Here is a 19649-nt window from a genome sequence, read left to right on the forward strand (position 1 = left end):
TATAAACTAAACACCTGCTTTGACAATAAATAAATTCAAAGATATTTACCTTAATCGTCCTACGCTAGATTATACAGATATGGATTTAGACAGGTGAATCATTAGGAGGGATTATCGATTCGTAAATAACAAAATACGTGGGTAAAAATTATTTACAATTCTCTCGCGCCTATAATTGTAGTACATATATAATATATATATTTATATCTATATCCGTATCTATATCTATATATATATTATATATTTATACTTGATATATAAATAATTTGCGAATCGCTGTATAATGCACCTACTAAATACACTTCACTGTTCAGTCTTCTTTAAATGCGTGTCTAAATATTATATATGTATATTATATATGATAAATAATGATGCGTGTCGCGTAATACTGGGCATTGAAATTATGTGGTCAGGTTTTTATCCATCGATAGTAACCGTGAGTAAAAGTAGAGAAACTTTACATAAACGAGAAGAAAATTAGTAAGAGATATTCTTAATCGACGTATTATAGGTATTTCGAATGTTTGTAGTTTTGGTCGGATATTCGTAACGTACGTTAATTATATAATTGTCGGATGGGTCGGAGGTAATCTACATCGGTTGTCGAGAATATACGTACATCGTACCTATGCACCTAGCTTCTTGCGTGGCTTTCTTATCGTTAAAAAAGAAAAAATAAGAAAATAAATTCTGCCGATCCTTCGCCAGGAAGGATTTCCTCGGCTTCCGTCTATCCTCCGTCCTCTCTTTTGCCTCGATCAATTATCACCTCATTCTCCCGCACACTCGCTACCCTTACAAGCAGGTGTGTATAGTCTTCTTAGTTCTGCAGAGCTTGCATTTCACCTTGCAGCACCAGTGAAAGGTGCAGGCGCATCTCTCGACGACCACGACCTCCTGCGTCTTGTAACCCCTTCCGCAGCACATCAAATCGCAACCGTCGACGCCGATGCTCGTCTCGTTGCACTGTCTGCCGTGAGTCCCGAGTATTCCAAGTTTTGGATTTTTTTCGCAAAACGCCGGGGACGGCTCGAGGTATACCAAATCCTTAACGCCGGGCGATTTGTGATCCGGATTGTAAGGCTTAAGCTGAAAGTTGTACCTGTGCTTGCGACCAAGACCCTCTCGATGTCCGTGGACCGAGTTACTCGCCGAGTTGCTCGTTATCATGTTACTGTTACCCCGAATCCTGTCCGAGTTGCTGACCATCACTCGGGACGCGCCGTCGAATCGATCCTTCAGATTGTCACCGACGAGTCTGAAGTTCGGTAAGCGCATCCAACACGTCTTCACGGTACACGAACCCGACATACCGTGGCACTTGCACTCCTTTCGCATCTCCGACGAGACGTGCTATAATTATAAGAGATAAAAATTGATCATTCGTCAGCCCCGCAATCCCGGTGTGCCTTTGTAAACGCTTCGCTCTGCTCGTCGTTATATCAGCGTTCCGATTCCGTTTCGAACAACACGTTTCACCGTCTGATCGATGCCAATTTTGTTCCACATTGTCAACCTACCGCTCGTCCAGCCTCGTTATTGTGCAGATTCATCTTCTCCCGCAGGTTTCGTCCCCGTTCACCGGTGTCCACGAACTCCCTCGAGAACTTAAACCCGTAACCGATGTTGTCCGAGCATCCTCCCCATTCCCAGTCCCGCACGTCCGACGGGGCTCTCGACTGATGCGTGTAGTCGCAGGAGCAGGACTGGATGCTGCCTTCGCTGCAGGCCCTCGCGATGCTGTGAGTCACGGCCGCGCTGGTTATCGCGTAGATGAAAGCGGTCTCCCTGCACCCTGGAATGATAAAAATTGGGGAAACTGTTTAGCCACGGGTTTTCGGACCGAGTCTAGCTTTCGTCGAATGCGGTTTCGCAAGGGTGCGGGGTGAAGATTCGATGAGGAAAAAATTCTTCCAAATCATGGATAAAGCGTGTTCGCTACTCGTCGAAAAAAAAAAAAACCAAACAAACAATGAGGGATTCGGGGATGGAGAAAGTGAGAGAGAGACGGCGAATGGTAACCGAGCCGACTTTTTGTGAGTAAAACTATTAAAAATCTGTTAATTACACAAGATTATACTTTACGGTCTGGCCCTGGTGAGCTACGCCGTCCTTTGTGTCGCCGACCTGGGTGCTATTGACGAGTGCGTTTCGCGCGCGCTATATCGTTCAAGAGGTGAATGGAGAACCCTTAGGAGGGCGTTAACCCTGTGGGCACGCCGCTGCGGAAATCGGCCCGTCTGTGATTCGGCTAAATTTGCAACTGCGCATTTTTTACACCGATTCTTCTCCGGCTAATATCTGCGCGGCAACGCGCCACGGCTCGGCAGCTCAGTGACAAAACTTTGTCGGGCCGGAGGCGCGTGGGAGGTGACGTCACGACGTCTCAATCCCTCCGACTACCTGCGCGAGAACCCGCAGGACCCACAGGTGGAGGGACCGGCCGAGATGACCCCGAGGTGCGTCTTCTTGACCTCCCGCGCACAAACTTCACCCCTCCAACGATCTACCGACCTTATCAGCATGCGACGCAGGTGCCACGGCTCGCACCTTTTCGGACCCTAAGATGCAGCCCCGTATTCTCGAAGTGAAGATATCACGTACCCGGATGAATCAGGCGGGGAGAAATGAGGACGAATGCAGGAAGTGGGGAAATTTAAAACACGGCGAAACGGCGCGGCGGTATTATCTTCCGTGAAGTTGAACCGACTCGTTTCCAACATCGGTTCGCCATTTCTTATCGTCAAAGCACTGATAGTGGTGCCAAACCAAATTTGCAAGAAATGCAGGGCTGCTAGATTTTCACGAAAATTTTCACCGCTTGTTCTTTGTCCACCGATGGTGTAAAATGGGTAACAAATATGAATGTGTCCGAGATTGTACAGCGAGATGGGGAAACCGAGGACGGAGCCAGAGACGGACGTGTAAGGCAGAGAGTTAGCCGAGCGGAATGATGTCAAATAATATCTGGAACAAATGGAATTTAGGAGCCAGGATGACGGTGAGCAGCGGGGCCCGGGCCCCTGCACAGCCAGAGCGTCGGGCCCCCCGTGAGACTTACCAAAGTCCCCCGGTGTCTCCGCTCATAACAGACTGGAACGGTATAAATCTTGGTAGCCATTATTGAACGCCCGAAGGGATTTCGGCACTCGGCGTGAGCCGAGGCACCCTTGACGCGGTAGTCATCGCCCAGCGCTTCTGTTGGCTTAAACGCTTGTCCCGGTCCCAGGATTAAGGAAATCCAAAGGACGTATCCCTCTCGAGTCCCGAGCTCGAGCTTCTGGAAGCTTCGTGACGAATCGGGATCTCGCGGTAAAAAACTTACGCTGCGCTAGAATCTACGAGGTGCCCGGTTGCGTTGATTTTTTATCACATTTGGGTTGCGTTGTGGAAGTGGATTGCTCGTATACCGATTTAAGTTTTACGATGGAAACATTAAAACTGCGCCAAAGTCTTTACGGTGCGTTGCAGCAGGTGACCCGTCGATCGGGCGGCAAATATTATCACATCGATAAGGCGCGGCCTGCAGTATTAACCTGCGTTAACTGGAACCGTTTTATGACTTTCAAACAAAAGATAACCGGTCGGTAAACCGCTGTATCGACGATGACGCAGAATTTCCCCGTGGGAATGGAACCGGGATCTCGTATACATCGTTGGGGAAAAACGCGAAGCCATAATTTTCAAGTAAAATAATGTGACTCAAAATACAGAAAAGGTATACAATATGTACCTACGCAATCGTTCTTCCTGGGCGAGTCGATCGCTGTATGGTTTACACACATCCCACCATTACCCCCCCCCCCCTTCCCCCCATACACACACACACACACACGTATGAGCATAATGTGAACAACGCACCGGTGTGTTTGCACTTGGAATTCTTTCGTCTTGTTCTCGGGACAATAAATAACTTGTCTTATCGATGTTTAAATATTCGAACGACTTTTAGAGCCGCGGTGGTGTGGATGACCAAATAGGGTTTTCTCGTTTTTTGTTACCTTCCAATACTGACGTGAATTTTCATCCTATATCACGGCGGACGCAATTAACAGCAGCCTACCTCCGTTATTTTTTCGAACGTCAACCCGGTCGGTTTAAAATAATCACATATCCGACTTGACGAATTCGAAAATGTTCGAAAAAAGCACCGTATTTTGTGGGATCCGGAAGCATGAGAGCTGTCTTGACCGATTTCACCCGAGGGCAAGTTACGCGACGTGCAACTCGAAGATCGCTTTGAGCGACAGAACGGTCGACTTTACGAGGCGCATTTACGTCAGGCTGAAATTCCGGAAAGATAAAATCACGGGAAATTATTGCTACCAATGCTGGCGGACGTCTCTTTGTACCTTCGCAGGACTCGTGGCGGTAAATTGAAACTGTCCTCGCGGTCTCGGAAGCCTCGGGGATGAGAGGAGAGGTTAGTGTTTGAAAAGAGGGGGAGGATGGCGGTGGCGATATTAATATCAGAGGGGGGGGGGGGGGGGGGGGGGCACCGTAGAAGTGACAAAAAATGCCACTGTACCGATTGCTTGGCTATGATTCTGAGCTACAGATTCTTGAAATGCTCCTTGCGAGATTCTTGTAACGGTCTTAACGATCTCGTTCCCACTTCTAATCACGTCTTCATTAAAAGCTTACGACCTGGCACTCCGGATATTTTCGAGCGTCTCGGGGCTCCGCGTTCCAGACATAATCAGCCGTTTATAGGATAAATTGAATCAATACTGGTCTTGCTGCTCGGACCCCATCAGGGCCTGACGAGCCTCGTATACCGTGGGCCCTATAAGGGGGCTTCCTGTTTTTGCCATGGCGTTGCGCCGCGATAAATCCCGGCCTATGATGGGCTACATGTGTCGACTGCACGCCACGATTTCTTGCAAAACGTGCGCCGCACTCCAACTCGTATTTACTTCATTTTTACATCTTATTTGGTTTCCGACTATACCCGAGATCAGGGATAGGCAGCTACTCGTCATTCGCTTCATTTACACACGCGCCTTTTCCTATTAGCGCGCTCTTCTCTCACAAATTTACGAACAAACATATATATTCTCAATTTTATATTCAATTCTTAGCTCCGGAGGTACGTGGATATGGTAAAAAATACGATGATGAAATTCGACGATTTCTCAATTCTCCATAATTTGCTATCGAACCCCCACAGGAGATCGTATTAGATAACTAAATTGAAGAATGAATTTTTTGTACTGTCGTGAGTTAACGTCGTATCCGATTTTTCGGAAAAGGATTTATTTTACTGTATAAATTATTGTGTCTCTTCTAACACAACCTACAGTTGAAGTTGAAGGAATATCTTTCTTTGTATTATTCTTTTGCACGCAAGATTCAAAATACACTTTGCCTAATCTGTTCCTTTGGATTTCTGTACTTCGTGGTGAAATCACCGATCGTTGCTAGGTATCCTTTTTTCGTACAAAGTTGATATGCCAAGGTGAGGTATCGCGATATACGGTGATAAATTTGTGAAATCTTGCCGATTTTTGTCCCGACTGTACTGAATGTTATAGCTGGTATACCGAGCGCCTCCGTAGTCTATAATCATTTTGCCGCCAACCGCTGCCGACCGTCCCCGCTACCACACACATTGCTCGAGATCCTGCAGGGATCCGGAGATCCTGGGTTCCGCAGCGTCGAGTCTGACCGCAGACTATTCCGGATTTCGGTTTTCGGCATTCGCGCCGCAGCATCGTTTTTAGTTTTGCCTAATTATATCGCGAGCTGGGCGCTGCGGGGTGAGGCGAGTATCTTGGTCGTTTTTTCTCCCTGCCTTTTATTTTTTATCTCTTATTTTGCGGAAGGTGCGACCGCGTTTCTCTCTCGAGACCTGCGAAGCTGTTCGCATCATTCGGAACTCCGACGATTAGCGAATCGTATCTGCGCCTTGGAAAAATATTTATTCGCCAGGTCGTTAGAAGAAAACCGTGGCGAAAGCTGCGCGAACACACGTGTGTGATAATTGTATGGGTGAAGACCGACAGCCTCGTGTACCTCCCAAAGACTGTTATTAGGCCGTTAGAATTTCGTTACAATGCCAATGAACTGTTGTTCGGGACTACGGTGTGTATATCTCATCATCGTGATCGAAATCGGAATAAAAACTACTACAAATCCGAGATAATGATCTTTGTCCACGTCATGGAGATTTTATCAACGCTGCTCCCTGTCCCTCGAGCTCTCTCAGCCTCTCGCTCTTACTCGACAAATACGTACATATGTATACATATGTATATTACATATAATACGCCATATTCGTGTGCGCGTACAATACCAGAAAAAAGTTTCAATCATCGTTACTAAACTCCGTGCCGTTAATAACCGATGAACAAAGTTGTGTTCCAATCATTTTCAACCTCACCCTCGACGATTGAAGAGCGGCATTAAATATATTATACGATTTCTTGCTTAGGGTGAAATCCATTCGTGCATCTTTCTTGAAATCGATTCTTCTGATTAATACTCGATGGCTTTTCGGGACCATTGGAAGAGCCCACCACGACTACGTGAACGGAGGGTGAAGAGTTCAGAGCAGGGCAATAGACTTTCAAAGAATGAATGACAACCCCAACCTAATGTACACGCTGTTACAGGACCGCCAATCCGTTGCAGGGATTTGTCCTTCACCTTCATTGTCTGTTTGTACAAACTATTATCATTGAGATGAGGATTAAAGAGGGTTTGTCCGAGCGTGTCTTCATTTCTGCATTCTCTCTATCGCACCCTCGGCACTCGACTCAGGTGGTAACCGAAGCAGGGCTGTTACGCGCAGCAATTCATAGTTGCAAAGGTTGACGTAGGAATAGAAAGCAGAAAAATAATAGTGAGAAAAACACTTGTATTGGCTTATTGATTTTTTGAAAGAGATTGTTTCGAATCGAAGCTCAACGTTGCGGTAGAACTGTTACGAACGAATGCAGGGGAGGTGAAAAATGAGATGCTCATGGTCGGGGAAACCAGATGTGGAGTTTTATTGTTACATCTAGTAAAATATCGATTGTTCGACTTGGCGGTAGCGGGTAAGCCGAGGTTTAATTTTTTTATTTCAATTTGCTCTAGATCATCTCGCGTATTACGAGCCGTGAGCTCCATTATAAACGAACCCCCTTCGGAAATAGAAAAGAGAGAAAAAAGACGCTCCTCCTCTCAGGTACTCGTACCCCATATGGCCATTTAGTGAATTGAAAAAAAAGAGGCTACATGTTATTTTACATGCTCAACGGGCATAGACTCGGCGTATAGCATGTGTAAGGGCATACTTGTACCGCTCTGCACAATGGGCGTCCTGCTTTCTCGGACCCCAGATACCGAAACCCTGAACGACATTGTGTATCCTGCCAACCCCTGTCACGTGATCCTCGGGCTGTTGACAACTTGACAAATCGGTCAGACGCGCGCCCGTTGATGACAAGTGTCATTAACAAAATAGGATTTCGCTGTTTTGTCAGTTGCGCAGGCAATTAGCGGTTCACTGCTCCATTAATAATTTCTCTGGCTATATCGATTTGTCATATTCTCCTTCTCTTTTCCTCCCCCTCACTCTTTTTTTTTCCTTCTCATCTTTTCCCAACGTACGGCTTTCCATCCGTCCACACACGGAGTGGTGTTTATTGTGTAGAGACACACATGCGTGCACGGTTATACAGGTAAAAGGTGGATACAAAAACCGAGACCGGACTTGGTTCGCATGGAAGTATAAAAAGTCGTGGGTAACTGACGGTCGCATAGGTAGGCATTAATTTTGAATGTTTGCGAGCGTTTTTAGGATTCGAAAGCTCGTGCACGATAGTGCAATGGGTAAGGTATAGCGGTTCTCGACGTTTCGTCAAATTAGTTTACCAAGAAAAGAGAAGAAAAAATGGTAATAAAAAAATTGCTCAACTCCGTTGATCGAAAAATGCTTATACGCATCGGTATTCCGGTACCGTAAAATAATCCTTCACCCAGCTGCAGCTCTCTGTTTATACAATGTTATAACAAGAGTCGTGACCCGACCCAGAGAACGAACGAAACTTGCCGAGGTACCAACGAAGACGCTGCGGAGTACCGCATCACGATCCATTCCCAGGGCACGTTGACGCGATTTAAAACCGCTTCCACGCTTCTTACGACCGGGTTCCCTTTAAAAGAGGAGTCTCTCCTCTCCGAGGCATCGGGGCTCCGAATACGTATAATAAAACAACCACCGGCGAGAATCGCTCTCGACAAATTGTCGATTGAAACGCTTCCGAGAGGAACGAGGAGAGGAGAGGAGAGGATAAAACCGGGGGAATTCCATCGCATATCTCTACCCCTGCGCCTTTGTCCAACGATGTCCAAACTTTCGCAAGCTTTCTCTCTTTTTTACTCCCATCTCCTCTTTCCCCTCCCCCTCCCCCTTCCCCTTCCCAGCCCCTCCCACGCCCCTCTCTCCTCTCTCTCCCTCGCTCGATCTCCCTCGGGAACGGCACGGCTCGGTATCTTCCTTGGATATTAAAAGGTCGTAAATATAATCGCGAGGCTGTCATAAAAATGCAAAGAGAAAAAGAGGAGGAGAGCGTACCTACACGGGTTATATACGTTGAGCTTGGCCAAATGTATAAACTGTGATTTATTCACTCGTTTCAGGCTTTTTTTGCGAGCTGGTGTTCTTCTTCACTGTCTTTCATTTCAGTCACAGTGCTTCTAAAGTGCGCTGAATCGAAATTAAACCGAGCTGGAGGAACGGGGAAAAATACATTCGTAAAAAATTTCAAACCTTTGCATCTCGTGCCGGCATTAATGGTCGGGCCAATAAGAGATGAGAAAAAATTTCTTTCATTCTATTCTCAATGTCAGTGAAAAATTGGTTCATATTCTTATTGTTAGCGTTGAAAAAAAAACTTTCACAAAAACAAAGCTTGTAGACAAAATCGTATTCTGTCGGCCTATTACCAATTAATAATTTGTCAACGTTTGTAATACTCTCATAAGTATTGAGAAATTTATCTTTAATTTCACTAAAAGTGATGCGTTTAGAGAAAATGAATTCGCACAGTATTCAACGTCTTTGGAAATCATCTTTTCTAATATTAAAAATGAAATTTTGTAAAATGTTGCAAGTAGTTTTTGAGAGGAAGACATAATTTTCATGATCTGCTAAGATGAAAAAATACAAAAAAATAAACTCACCCTTGTCAACGATTTTTCCAAAGAGATTTTTTCCACGTAGGAAATTTTTCGTCGAACAATTCCATCGTCGATTTCTAAACTGATGCTGACACTCGACTATCGCTTGATTAGCTCCTCTTGCTACGGCCATTAACACTCCAGGATTTTCTCGTGCCAATCTTCTCTGCTTTCGTCTGAGAGTCGCATGGATCGCTGGATCCATATGTGTGACTGCGGGTGATACTGGTGGAAAGTTATTCGGTTCTCCAGCCTTCGCGATACCCCTGTGAAGTGGCAATGGTTATTTATTTCATTGAGACTCGTGGATGGAGGCACTCTATTTTTTTTTTTCATTTTTACCCTGCTTTCTCGATAATCATAATTACCACCCGCGCTCTTCTAATATCGCTACTAATTACTATTCGGATACATCGCAGCCTACAGCTCTGAAGGCTCGAAGATTAAAGGACGCTAAGGTGCAGTAGGATCAAGTGGCTATAAAGTACGAGCGGATACTGTTTTTCTTTAACCCTCTTGAAGCTGTGGCACTTTTCGGCGTTTGTATTTCTATATTTCCTAATGGGTAACAGGAGTTGAACTTGATAGATGGAATAAGCTGACGCCTGTATCGGTGAATATTACCTGTCAATGAAAAATTGGGAAAAGATATTCTGCGTTTGATTTTCAAGTAATTATAATCGCGTAAAAATTTTATAATTTGTAATATTTCGATCCTATACGCAGTGCAGTTTATACACAGTTTAATTAAAGGAATTTCACGTTGAATCTCGCATAAAGTTTCGGACATTTATTCGATAAAACAAGTAATCTTAAATTCAAATTAAAGACAAATGTTGGCTTGAGAGGTCGTGTCGAGCTTTGATTCAGATATTGCGCATGGTCAGTTACGAAAGTCTCTCGCCTGCACGAAGATGGGTCGTGCAATGTCGTCACGATCTGGGGGTGGGGGGAGTTCTCGTAATCTCTGGCTCTCTCATCGGTCGAGAGGATTCAAAAATAACTCGGTTGTTTTATAAACGAATAAAAGTGTCTCGTATAGTCCTGCGTCAGGATGGTTGGACGACGGTGCGCCAAGAGACAGGCTTGACACACTAATAAACACACAATTACATCAGCGTCACTCCGTCAGCGGTTAGACGCGCAGTTTAAAGTTTAGAGTTATGTCTGTTACCCGAGCGTCGCTGCGTCAGAGAGGAGCGGATTGATTTTGATTAATGATCTCGACGATATGTCACGGTCGGTTCATCCGCGGGTAAAATTGTATAATATCGCGGGTGTTTTTCCTAGCAAGACGGTGCAGTTCTCTCACCGTTGTTTGTAAGATTTTCAATCCTCCTCGATGCAGCGATATTGTAACACTGCGGGCATAAATCAGCCTCTCGTAAGAGACGAGTCCTCACATACATTACGTACGTGCACATTACGGCACACGCTGCATTCGCCGAACACATATCACGCTGTTGGCTACGTGCGTACGATAGATGTACAGGTGTATCCATATACACGTATAAACGCGCGTACGCCGATAGTTTAAATAATTTAACTAAGATTTATAGGTATCTCCGCGTCCCGATGACACAAATTTGCCATCGATCGTTGAATTATTCAACAACAGGCTATGGAGAACTCGGTATGGAAATACCTGAAGGTCCCTAATACGGGCTTAGACTGATCTATTAGTAACCGCGATAAACTCCGCGGCTCTCCGTCGTTACATTACCGCGCACACGCGACCATCGTCACCTTCGCAGAGCTAGACACGGATATGCATGATCGTCGAGTTGGGATGAGGCTGCATGGGTACTTCGAGTTTTTGCCCTCCTCCGCCGCCCCCCCCCCCCCCCTGCCCCTTTCCCGGCGAAGGATCCCGCTTGGATTGTATATTATGCTCGTGTATTATACGGATAAATATAATATACATGTGTTAGATTCTCTCGGGATGTTAAGATCAAGTCCCACGGTTCAAGATCACCGAAGCGGAGTTGAGCGTCCCTGGCGTCTTCGGATTGCCGTTCCTTCGACGTAAATTACAAGCAATATCGTATAGTACCGGTCTCGGGCACACGTATTTATCGACATCACTTATTGAATGCACGCGGGGTGGCAAAGCCACAGCCCTCCTTTTGCTGTTATACCTTTTAACATCGGCTTGTATAACTTCGTGGGACTGTCGGTGCGGCGATATTCAGAATCGTACTTTAGATCTGTATCGAGCAAGCGCTGAAAGCTCGGGGGATGCTGTCTTACGCAACGATGGTATTCGTAAAACGGATGCAAAGCTTTACCAAAATCGAATTTATATCATATTTGGTTTATTTTGTGAAAGAAAATTTTGTCAAATCCGATAAAGTTTGTACGAATTATTCGTGTTTCAACCGATTTCAATATTCTGCATTCCGTCACGTGAAATCGTACGTGTAGTATGTCTTGAATGTTACACGATGTTCCTTGAACCGGCTTTCGCGAATGAACTACGGTTGCGCTCTAGAAGTAACTTGTTGCTTCTACCAGGTCGTTGCACACGGTTCTTGTTTTCGTTTCTCAACGTGCATTTGAATTCGATTTTCAATAACCATTATTTGTCATAATTATTTTGAACACTTCGAAACAACTGGTTTGACAAACTTACCACCACATCGACCCGCGTCCTCTGTTTTTATTTCTGCTGATATCCGCGGGTAGGACTGGAAGAGCTACTGCCAAGGCTCCGATCAACATCCAAAGTTTCATCTTTCCTGAGGGTTGTGTCGCAGTCTCGTCGTGTAGCACAATGTCACTGACTCACTTTCGCACCAGCCTGGCAACCCAACTCAATATTAAACGAACATCACTGGGCCATCAGAGTCGTGTATTTATATTATCGCGCACTCAATCGACGACTATCCACTCTCCACCGAAGGTGGAATAGCGCGAGTAATTCTTCCGGCACGTTGACCGCTTTCTATTCCTCGACGTCGTCGTACTAGTATCGGTTTAACGCAGATGTTATCGTAATGTATAAAAAAATTGTAGAAAAACAGAATGAAACAAGGGCACGTTTGAAACTCGACGTCGTCTCTATCTTATCGATAAAATCGAAGGTCCTCTCAGAGGTGTGTCGAATGATTCGAAGGCGGTATCTTCGCAACGAGTCAGGGCGAGAGTCTGGTGGGGGTGCGCAGGTGTGGAGAATGTATTACGTATTTGGCAACAGCCCTCCGAGGTTGTCGGGTGAAAACGATCGGCGAAGACTCGACTGCCAGGCTGCATACGGCGTTCAATCGGCACGAGCCCAACTCTCGGTGTCAGCGGTTGTAGTTTGACTGTGACGGGTTTGGCTTTGGCAGTGAAACGCGCCCCTACCGAAGCATAAGGGGTGATGCAGCTCACCCGCCCTGTGTAATAGTGGGAGAGAAGGGAGGGCGACCCCCCTTCCGGTTCGCTCCTGGTCACCCGATGTCCAGGTAAACCGTTGGGTTCCTCCGGCTCCTCGAGGGATGAATGAACCAGTTTCCTTGGTTTCGCGTCTTTCCGCTCCCGCGGCTCCCTGTATACCAGTTGCTCCTTTTTTCGACCAGCTCCGACGCCGGTTGGACCGCGAAAATGGAGGCTGCGGCTATATGTTGCGTGCGTGCACGTTCGCGTGTGCGTGTGCGTGTCTTGTGTGCTCGGTTGAACGGTACTCGACGAAACAACCTCGGCCAAGCGATCGAGTATAGGACTCTGGCTGCAACTGCACGCGGTCGTCTGTGAAACCAAGAGTAGATCTGGTCGGCGAGCTTCCCGGCAGGACCCCCCCAAGACCGATTAAATCTCGCCCCGCCTCTGGTCCAGCCCTCCCGTACTCCTCCTGGGCCGCGCTCTCCTGGCGCTCTCTTTCGCTATCCTCCGCACCGGGAGGAGAGCTTTCGTTGCCGCGGCAGGTGAGAGAGCCGTGGAGAAACAGAGACGAACCAAGATAGACAGAGAGAAAGAGAGAGAGAACGGTGATAACTTGCGCGCGCACACCGAGTATCTTTAGTTCAACAAAAGATCTCAGACCTCACGCTCTTGGTGCTCTTGACTTTTGCGTAAGTCCACCTGTCTGCCGCCTATGGTGAGTGTTGCAGAAAAAGATGTAAGCTTCGAGACACGTCGTAAGGTTTTTTCTTGGAAAATGCATCGAGGAGTTTAATCGCTCCCGATTCGTCCCTCGCCCTCGGATTCTGGGGGTGTTGGTCGAAGCACGGGACGGGATGTGTAACCTAGGTATGTACGAGACTCTCGGCTCCTCTTTCTCGCGGACCGGCAGCTGCACGTTCACCAGACCTCGTAGCTTCTCTGCGCCTCACTTTACCGAGCTGACGTTTCGAGCACGTGGTCCTCAGAGGGACGCTGAGGGCGTCGCCTCGGCTAACTCCACCTCCGGCTCGGCTCTCCTCCGCCTTTCGTGATCCCCGGTGACCTGGTTGGTTCTTTCGGTCCCTGATGTTCCCTGCACACCAGTCGACCAAAAGATTGACTCGGTTCCCTGAGGTCTATGCTGTCGCTCAGGGTTCTCTATGATCGGATAAATCGGTGCGATCATCATCCACCTTCATTGTCGTTCACTTCCCTGGAGTCGTGTCAGGGTGTTTTATGGATACAGGAAACAAATCTCCATGGACCTTTCCAATGTTTGGACAAGATGCAGTTCAAGGGTTTTTTTCGCACGGCGATGAAAGACACCCTTGACACTCGGCTGGCATGATTCGAGATCGCGAATTATTGTGTCTATTAATTCGAAGCGCGATGCTTTGCACGCTTCGCGTAGAACGGTTGGCGGAACAAATTCAACGCAATGAGTTCAATTACGTTTTTACCGCCAGTTGTATATTCATTTATTTTATAAGAGCACCCTCTGAAGCTTTACGACGCGCCAGAGAACCGGCTGCCCGTACATGCTGACGGAACGGACCCTTCGAGTATTTATCGCCTGCGGTTTATCGTCCGCAAACAACATTATATCCGAGGCAATTACGGATGGTATGCTTGCTCCCGCGTTTCGATTCTCAATCCTCAATCCCTAAACCTTGTGCCGCAACTGAAGGATTTCACGGTGCACCAATTCCGCCACCCCTGCACACGCAATGATATACCCATTATGATTTCTCTCTCTGCGTGAATCGAGTCCGCGTAAGTTACAGCTGCAGGATTTTTCCCTACTGCAGCCGAGAGAGATGGAGCCAGGAATGAAAATTCAGGATGCATAGTTTTATAAAAATTTCCTATTTCTCGAGGACCTGGAGTGCCTCTTAATGCGTTCTCAAGTGACTTGCAGGCGTGCGAGTCCATGGGGGACACTGCAGTGTTTTGATCGGTGTTCCAAAACCGTTCAGTTGCAGCTGCACGCACACGCCGTCCTGATTGGGACGAGATGAATTAGATTTCCGGCTTTTCCATTAACTTTTGCGGGAAAATAGCCTGGCATATCCTGCACCTAGAATCGCGAAGCCACTATATCGTATCGTGCGCAGTCAAAAACTGGATCAATAGGCAGAAGAATTTACTCTGCTCGAGGAAGATCGGGAGCATCGCTAGCCTGGCAGTGAAGAAAGAAATTGCCAGGTGCTGTGCCAGGGTTTCAGCTCGTGGCGTAGCAGCGTCTGGACCCTTTGCGCACACTTGCACATGCACATGTCCTGTGTCTACGTAGAAATATTGTAAAAATAGCGGAACAGATGTGCAACTGCAGACCCGGCGGGAAGACGAGGGCACGTGGCTTTTAGCGGCGATGCCCGCAGAGATGACCGCGAACGGTAATTCACCGGCTGTCAAGATTTTTCCTTCTGCAGCAGGCGCTGCTGCGCCCCCGGATGGCCGACTACTACCCTGCAGGGTACGAGACTCCGAATAAGTACCACTCCAGGAATCGCGTTGCACTCTTTATATATCGACCCCAAGATATATTTAAAATGATTTATCATGCTGTGGCTGATGTTATTTTGACTTGGAGAAATTCCAGTATGCGATTATAAACTCTTTACCGTGTATCGCGTATTTTTTTTTTTTGCACGAGTTTTTAATACTTCGTATTTCGAAATGTTTAGCAGCAACGCGGCCACTCGGTTACTACCGTCATTCGACGGCGCGAGACGTACATCTAGAAAAAGACGAAAAGCGATCCTGGCATCATCCTGGGGAGCCTGCAGGCTCGTAAATTGAGCCACAGGCCTCAGCGTTGAATAGGTGCAAACGAACTTAGCTGTCATCGAAAAAAAAAAAACCACCAAAGACTCCCGGCCAACCGGCGTCACGTCCTCGCTGGACCATACGAAAAATACAGAAGAAGCAGGCAGCGGGACCCGATAACAATGGGGTGTAGTACCGAATCCGTGGTTTATCGACCCCTCAGCATGTGTTCACGAATTGGTCTCGATCACATGTTCTTTCTTAATTTTTAAAACTGAAAAGAAAGATCGGAGATACTTTTTCTCCTTTTTCGCCATCATCACGTCTGAATGGCTGTCCGCACTGTAATTGGTGACAAATTTTACCCCTGGGGGTTAACAGGCTCGAGCTCGGGTTGAATCGCGTAACCCCGTTGTGTTCCGGGCTTCCATAGTTGCAGGAGATAATCTGTCTTAGAGAAAGAACTTTTACAATGAAAGGTACTCCGGTCGGAAGCCGTGGTCCTTGCGGAATCTTACCGAGATCTTTATCCCTCGGGATGGGAGCTCGTGACAGCTGGCGACGTCCCTGGAGGATAAGTTTAATGTAGGTTAATGTTCATCCTTGTTAGTTAAGGGTATGAAGACAGTAAGAGTCCACTCGGTGAGAAAGGACCCCAACAACTCGAGGCTCGAGGCCTGTGTTTCTCGGGCAGGAGGGGGTGGATTTGGAACGCAAAAAGAATCGGATTTTCAAAATAACGTGGCCAACCCATTCGAACCGGTTGAAGAATCGGAGGAGTGGAGTTGGATATAGTAATATCATGCTAGTTGGAGCGCATGATTCGGCGCGACGTCCTTGGAATTCCTGAGTGGCGTGTGACCAATCCTTCGTCCTTGTCTTCGACCTAGTCGCCGTGAAAGGATCTCGCTCCGAGGAGTCCTGGTTCTACGGGTTCTTCACGACCACCGTACAGACGCCTACCCCACTATCCTCACCCTCCTTTCCCCTCTATCTGTCTCTGTGTCACTCTCTCTCCCTCTTTCTCGCCCACACGAGACATTAGGCGGGGTGCGAACAAGGCGGAGACATCAAAGCTGAGAGGTAATTATTGCTCGACGGTGCCACTCCGGACGATTCAACCGTAGAGGCGCCAGGACGCCTCCTTGAAGTCTGATCATCCTGTGACGACTTTCACCCCTAAACACCCGCCTCGCTGCACAGCTTTCTCGAGACAGAAGGAAGGCGATGGAAATAGACAGGGAGGAGAGAGGCGTGGAGAGAGGGCTCTTGCGGTCCACACTCACCCTCGCTTAATTAAGAGGAAGGCGTTGATCCGTTATACCTTAAAAAATTCCGATACTCCGACTCACCGCAATGACATCGCGTGACTCCTCATCGAATCATGGCTCCGAATTCTTGTTTGTTTATTTTAAAATGAAATTTAGGAGACGATGAACACAGATGAATCGGCTAATACTTGGGCGAATGATTGGAAGTTTCAAGTGACAGAGTCTCAATTTTTGCTCGCGTCATTTTGATAAGAAAAAAAAAAAAAAATGCATGACACAACAGAAAAAAGAGAATAATTTCCGTTGAGATTAATAATATGCAAGTTACGTTCATATTACATTCTTCTTTTTATCGATCACATAATTTGCACGTGCTTTCATGAGAATAATGGCAGTCTTGTTTCGTTTATTGTGCAACGAGAACAACCAGCTCAACGTTCATATTCCCCTTTTTCTACCCCGCGGAAAGTAGGTAGGTACATATAAATTTTTGCGATGCAAACGGTAAGCTCGATGGTGAAAAATAACGAAGGACACGGGTGAAGTGAAGAGGAATCTGTTAGCCGGTGTCTTTTCACCGCAGCAGCGTTAGCTGCTTAAAGCATTAGGATAGGCTTCCACGGCGTGGATACATCGGAGTATTTCGTGTCTTTTGAAATGCCCAGCGGACGCGCGGAGCGTAATGCTTCACCAGCGATTTTTCAAATTCTTAACCACTTTTAGCTGCTGTAACGCACGGACATTGCACAGGTATATAATGTCGGCAAGGAAGGAGATATGGACAGAACAGGGTCAAGACGGGACAGGCCGGGCCTTGCCTTGGACTTATACTCTTTGCAATTCTCTGGGAACAGGGACGGATATCTGGTGAAGCAGCACTTCGGACATAATGCATATTGATCACGGTTGAATGGCATTGTGTTAGACATTTGTACAGTAATAAATACATAAATGTTTAGCCATAACAGAGAGGATAATTTGGCGTGCAGCCCCGTGGGTGGTTGCGGGGCCCCCTCAGGTATGCGCCTGAGGCCTGCCTCGACTCTCGAGCTCTTTTGGTCCTTTCGTCTTTTGCTCTTTCGGTCACACGCTAGCACGGTGGAGACGTGTTTATTAAACGCCGACGGGCTAGAGAAATAACGGCCTGAAATCTTGGGCACGATCCTTACTACCGGCCCGTGGCGAATCGGCCTCCCAAGAGTCAAATGAAATGGGTTGGTACCTCACCCAAATTTTGCGGTTTCTGCCATACTTGTTTCCTCTCCCGCTCTCTTTCTCTCTCGCTTTTTGTTTTACTTTATTTTGTTTATTTATTTTTTTTTTCGTTTTTCACGTTTGTTTGTTGGCTTTTCTTTTTTTATTCTCCAACACAGACTCAACCTCGACCACGTGCATCTCTCGACGTCGTCGATGCCTCACTATAACCCGCTAATTATCTCCAACTACATAAATTATACAGACGTTTTTTCGAGGCATAACCGCATGACATACAGTGTGGGGCCGAGATGTATTCGGTGAATAGGTACGGGACGTTATCCGCATTGCTACCTGCCGGACGGGCCACGCGGTACGGGTATAGTAATAATAATTAAGAACACCTCACGGCGTGATTTCAGACCACGGATGAATGGACTGACGTGAAGCTGGACCGAATTATGATTAATGTTGACCAACCGCAAATTTAACCTTTGGATTCTGCGCCACCCACTTAGTCGACAAAATTACTTTCGCTCCCGGGTTGTCGTGTCTTGCGTGCAGGTCAATTTTTTCGAATACCTCAGTCTGGATCCGACACGTTTGAACAATGCTTAAATTTAATTTTTTGGATCAATCTTATTTGAAGGCACAGTTCTTTATTTCCGTCTCAGATCCGGGACGATAGTTGGAGATGATATTCACGATACATTGTGATTGGAAAAATATTTAATTCCAATCGTGAATATTTTATTGCCGCAAAAGAATTAGTTGAAATATTTTACGTATGAGACAAAAGTATTTCAGTTCTTGCCACGAAAAATTTGATTCTAAAATTTAAAGCATTTGGATGCGGTTTGCATTCTGCGAAGGTTGATAAATAATTTATCTGCTGGTGGGATTAAAAAGATTATAACATGAATTTCGTTGAGACGATAGTTATAAAAAAAGAAAAAACTGCACGAATTAAATGCAACATCAAACAACGACTCGGAAATGTGCCATTGTTAATATTAGATTCTGTATTAAAAATAGTCTCAGATCGCTGCGGTGAATAGCGACAAAGATACAACCGTAAAACGTAAAAATATTGTCGTATCTTCTCAGCTGACATCCTCCGATATTTTTCTGTGTTTCTCGTTTTCCGGAAAGCTCACTACTAATCCATTTACTATCCATTTTTATTTCTCGAGTAGAAAAGAATTTTGACACCTCAACAACATTTCCATTAAAATGTTCTCACAATTTCAGAGTAATCATGTCAAAATCATCGCACTTAATTACTCTTGCGGGCGGGGATCTTACTGCGATTTTCATAAATTTTTACGCACCACAAAAGAAAATTTGCAAAATTAGGGATTTTGAGTTCGAAAATGGAAGTCAGCTGCTCGGGCACGACAAACGTGTGCAGACGGTCCTTGTTATATATACTGACAATGTTTGTCCAGGCGGCTGAACTGACTAGTTAAAGACAAACATATAGCGCAGTCTCGAGCGGGGTAAGATGAATGACTCGATCCTCGGGCAATTAATTATATCCCCAGTGTTACAAATATTAATTAATCGTCTTCGCGTCTCCCTCCACGACCCGCACAGCTCGATCGCTCTGCGTGAACACCTGTTCGTGGAATGATTTCTACGGCAGATTCTCACACACGGTGTCATTAATTACCACACACGCATCAGGCATCGACCATAAGCTGTTTGACTTTGTGTAACGAGAATCGAGCCAGACGTTTGTGGCTGCATTACAAAGTCGAAATTCTCAGTCAGCGGCATGCTGAATATGCGCAATAGCGGGACTGAAGCCCCAAGAAACCTCGACGTCATTAAAAATTGATCGAATTTTTATGAAATTAGATTCTTTTAATCTGCGGGTTTTTT

At 46.3% G+C, this 19649-nt stretch overlaps 1 protein-coding gene across 2 annotated transcripts; it reads right to left on the reverse strand.

The window, feature by feature from the left end:
* LOC107217011 (protein Wnt-1) lies at positions 1-12848 on the reverse strand. 2 transcript variants are annotated; one of them, XM_015654359.2, is made up of 4 exons: positions 11801-12848; positions 9172-9434; positions 1521-1795; positions 1-1353 (listed from the first exon to the last, which is right to left on the reverse strand). In XM_015654359.2, exons 1-4 carry the CDS (start codon positions 11899-11901, stop codon positions 796-798), a joined length of 1197 nt encoding a protein of 398 aa, XP_015509845.2. In that variant the 5' UTR covers positions 11902-12848; the 3' UTR covers positions 1-795. The 2 variants fall into 2 exon arrangements, with proteins under 2 accessions (XP_015509845.2, XP_046587053.1); XM_046731097.1 differs by lacking the exon at positions 11801-12848 and adding an exon at positions 10481-10524.
* Between the last annotated feature and the right edge of the window lie 6801 nt (positions 12849-19649).

This window comes from Neodiprion lecontei, chromosome 2 (assembly GCF_021901455.1).
Source record: "Neodiprion lecontei isolate iyNeoLeco1 chromosome 2, iyNeoLeco1.1, whole genome shotgun sequence".
In the NCBI taxonomy this organism is placed as follows: Eukaryota; Metazoa; Arthropoda; class Insecta; order Hymenoptera; family Diprionidae; genus Neodiprion; species Neodiprion lecontei.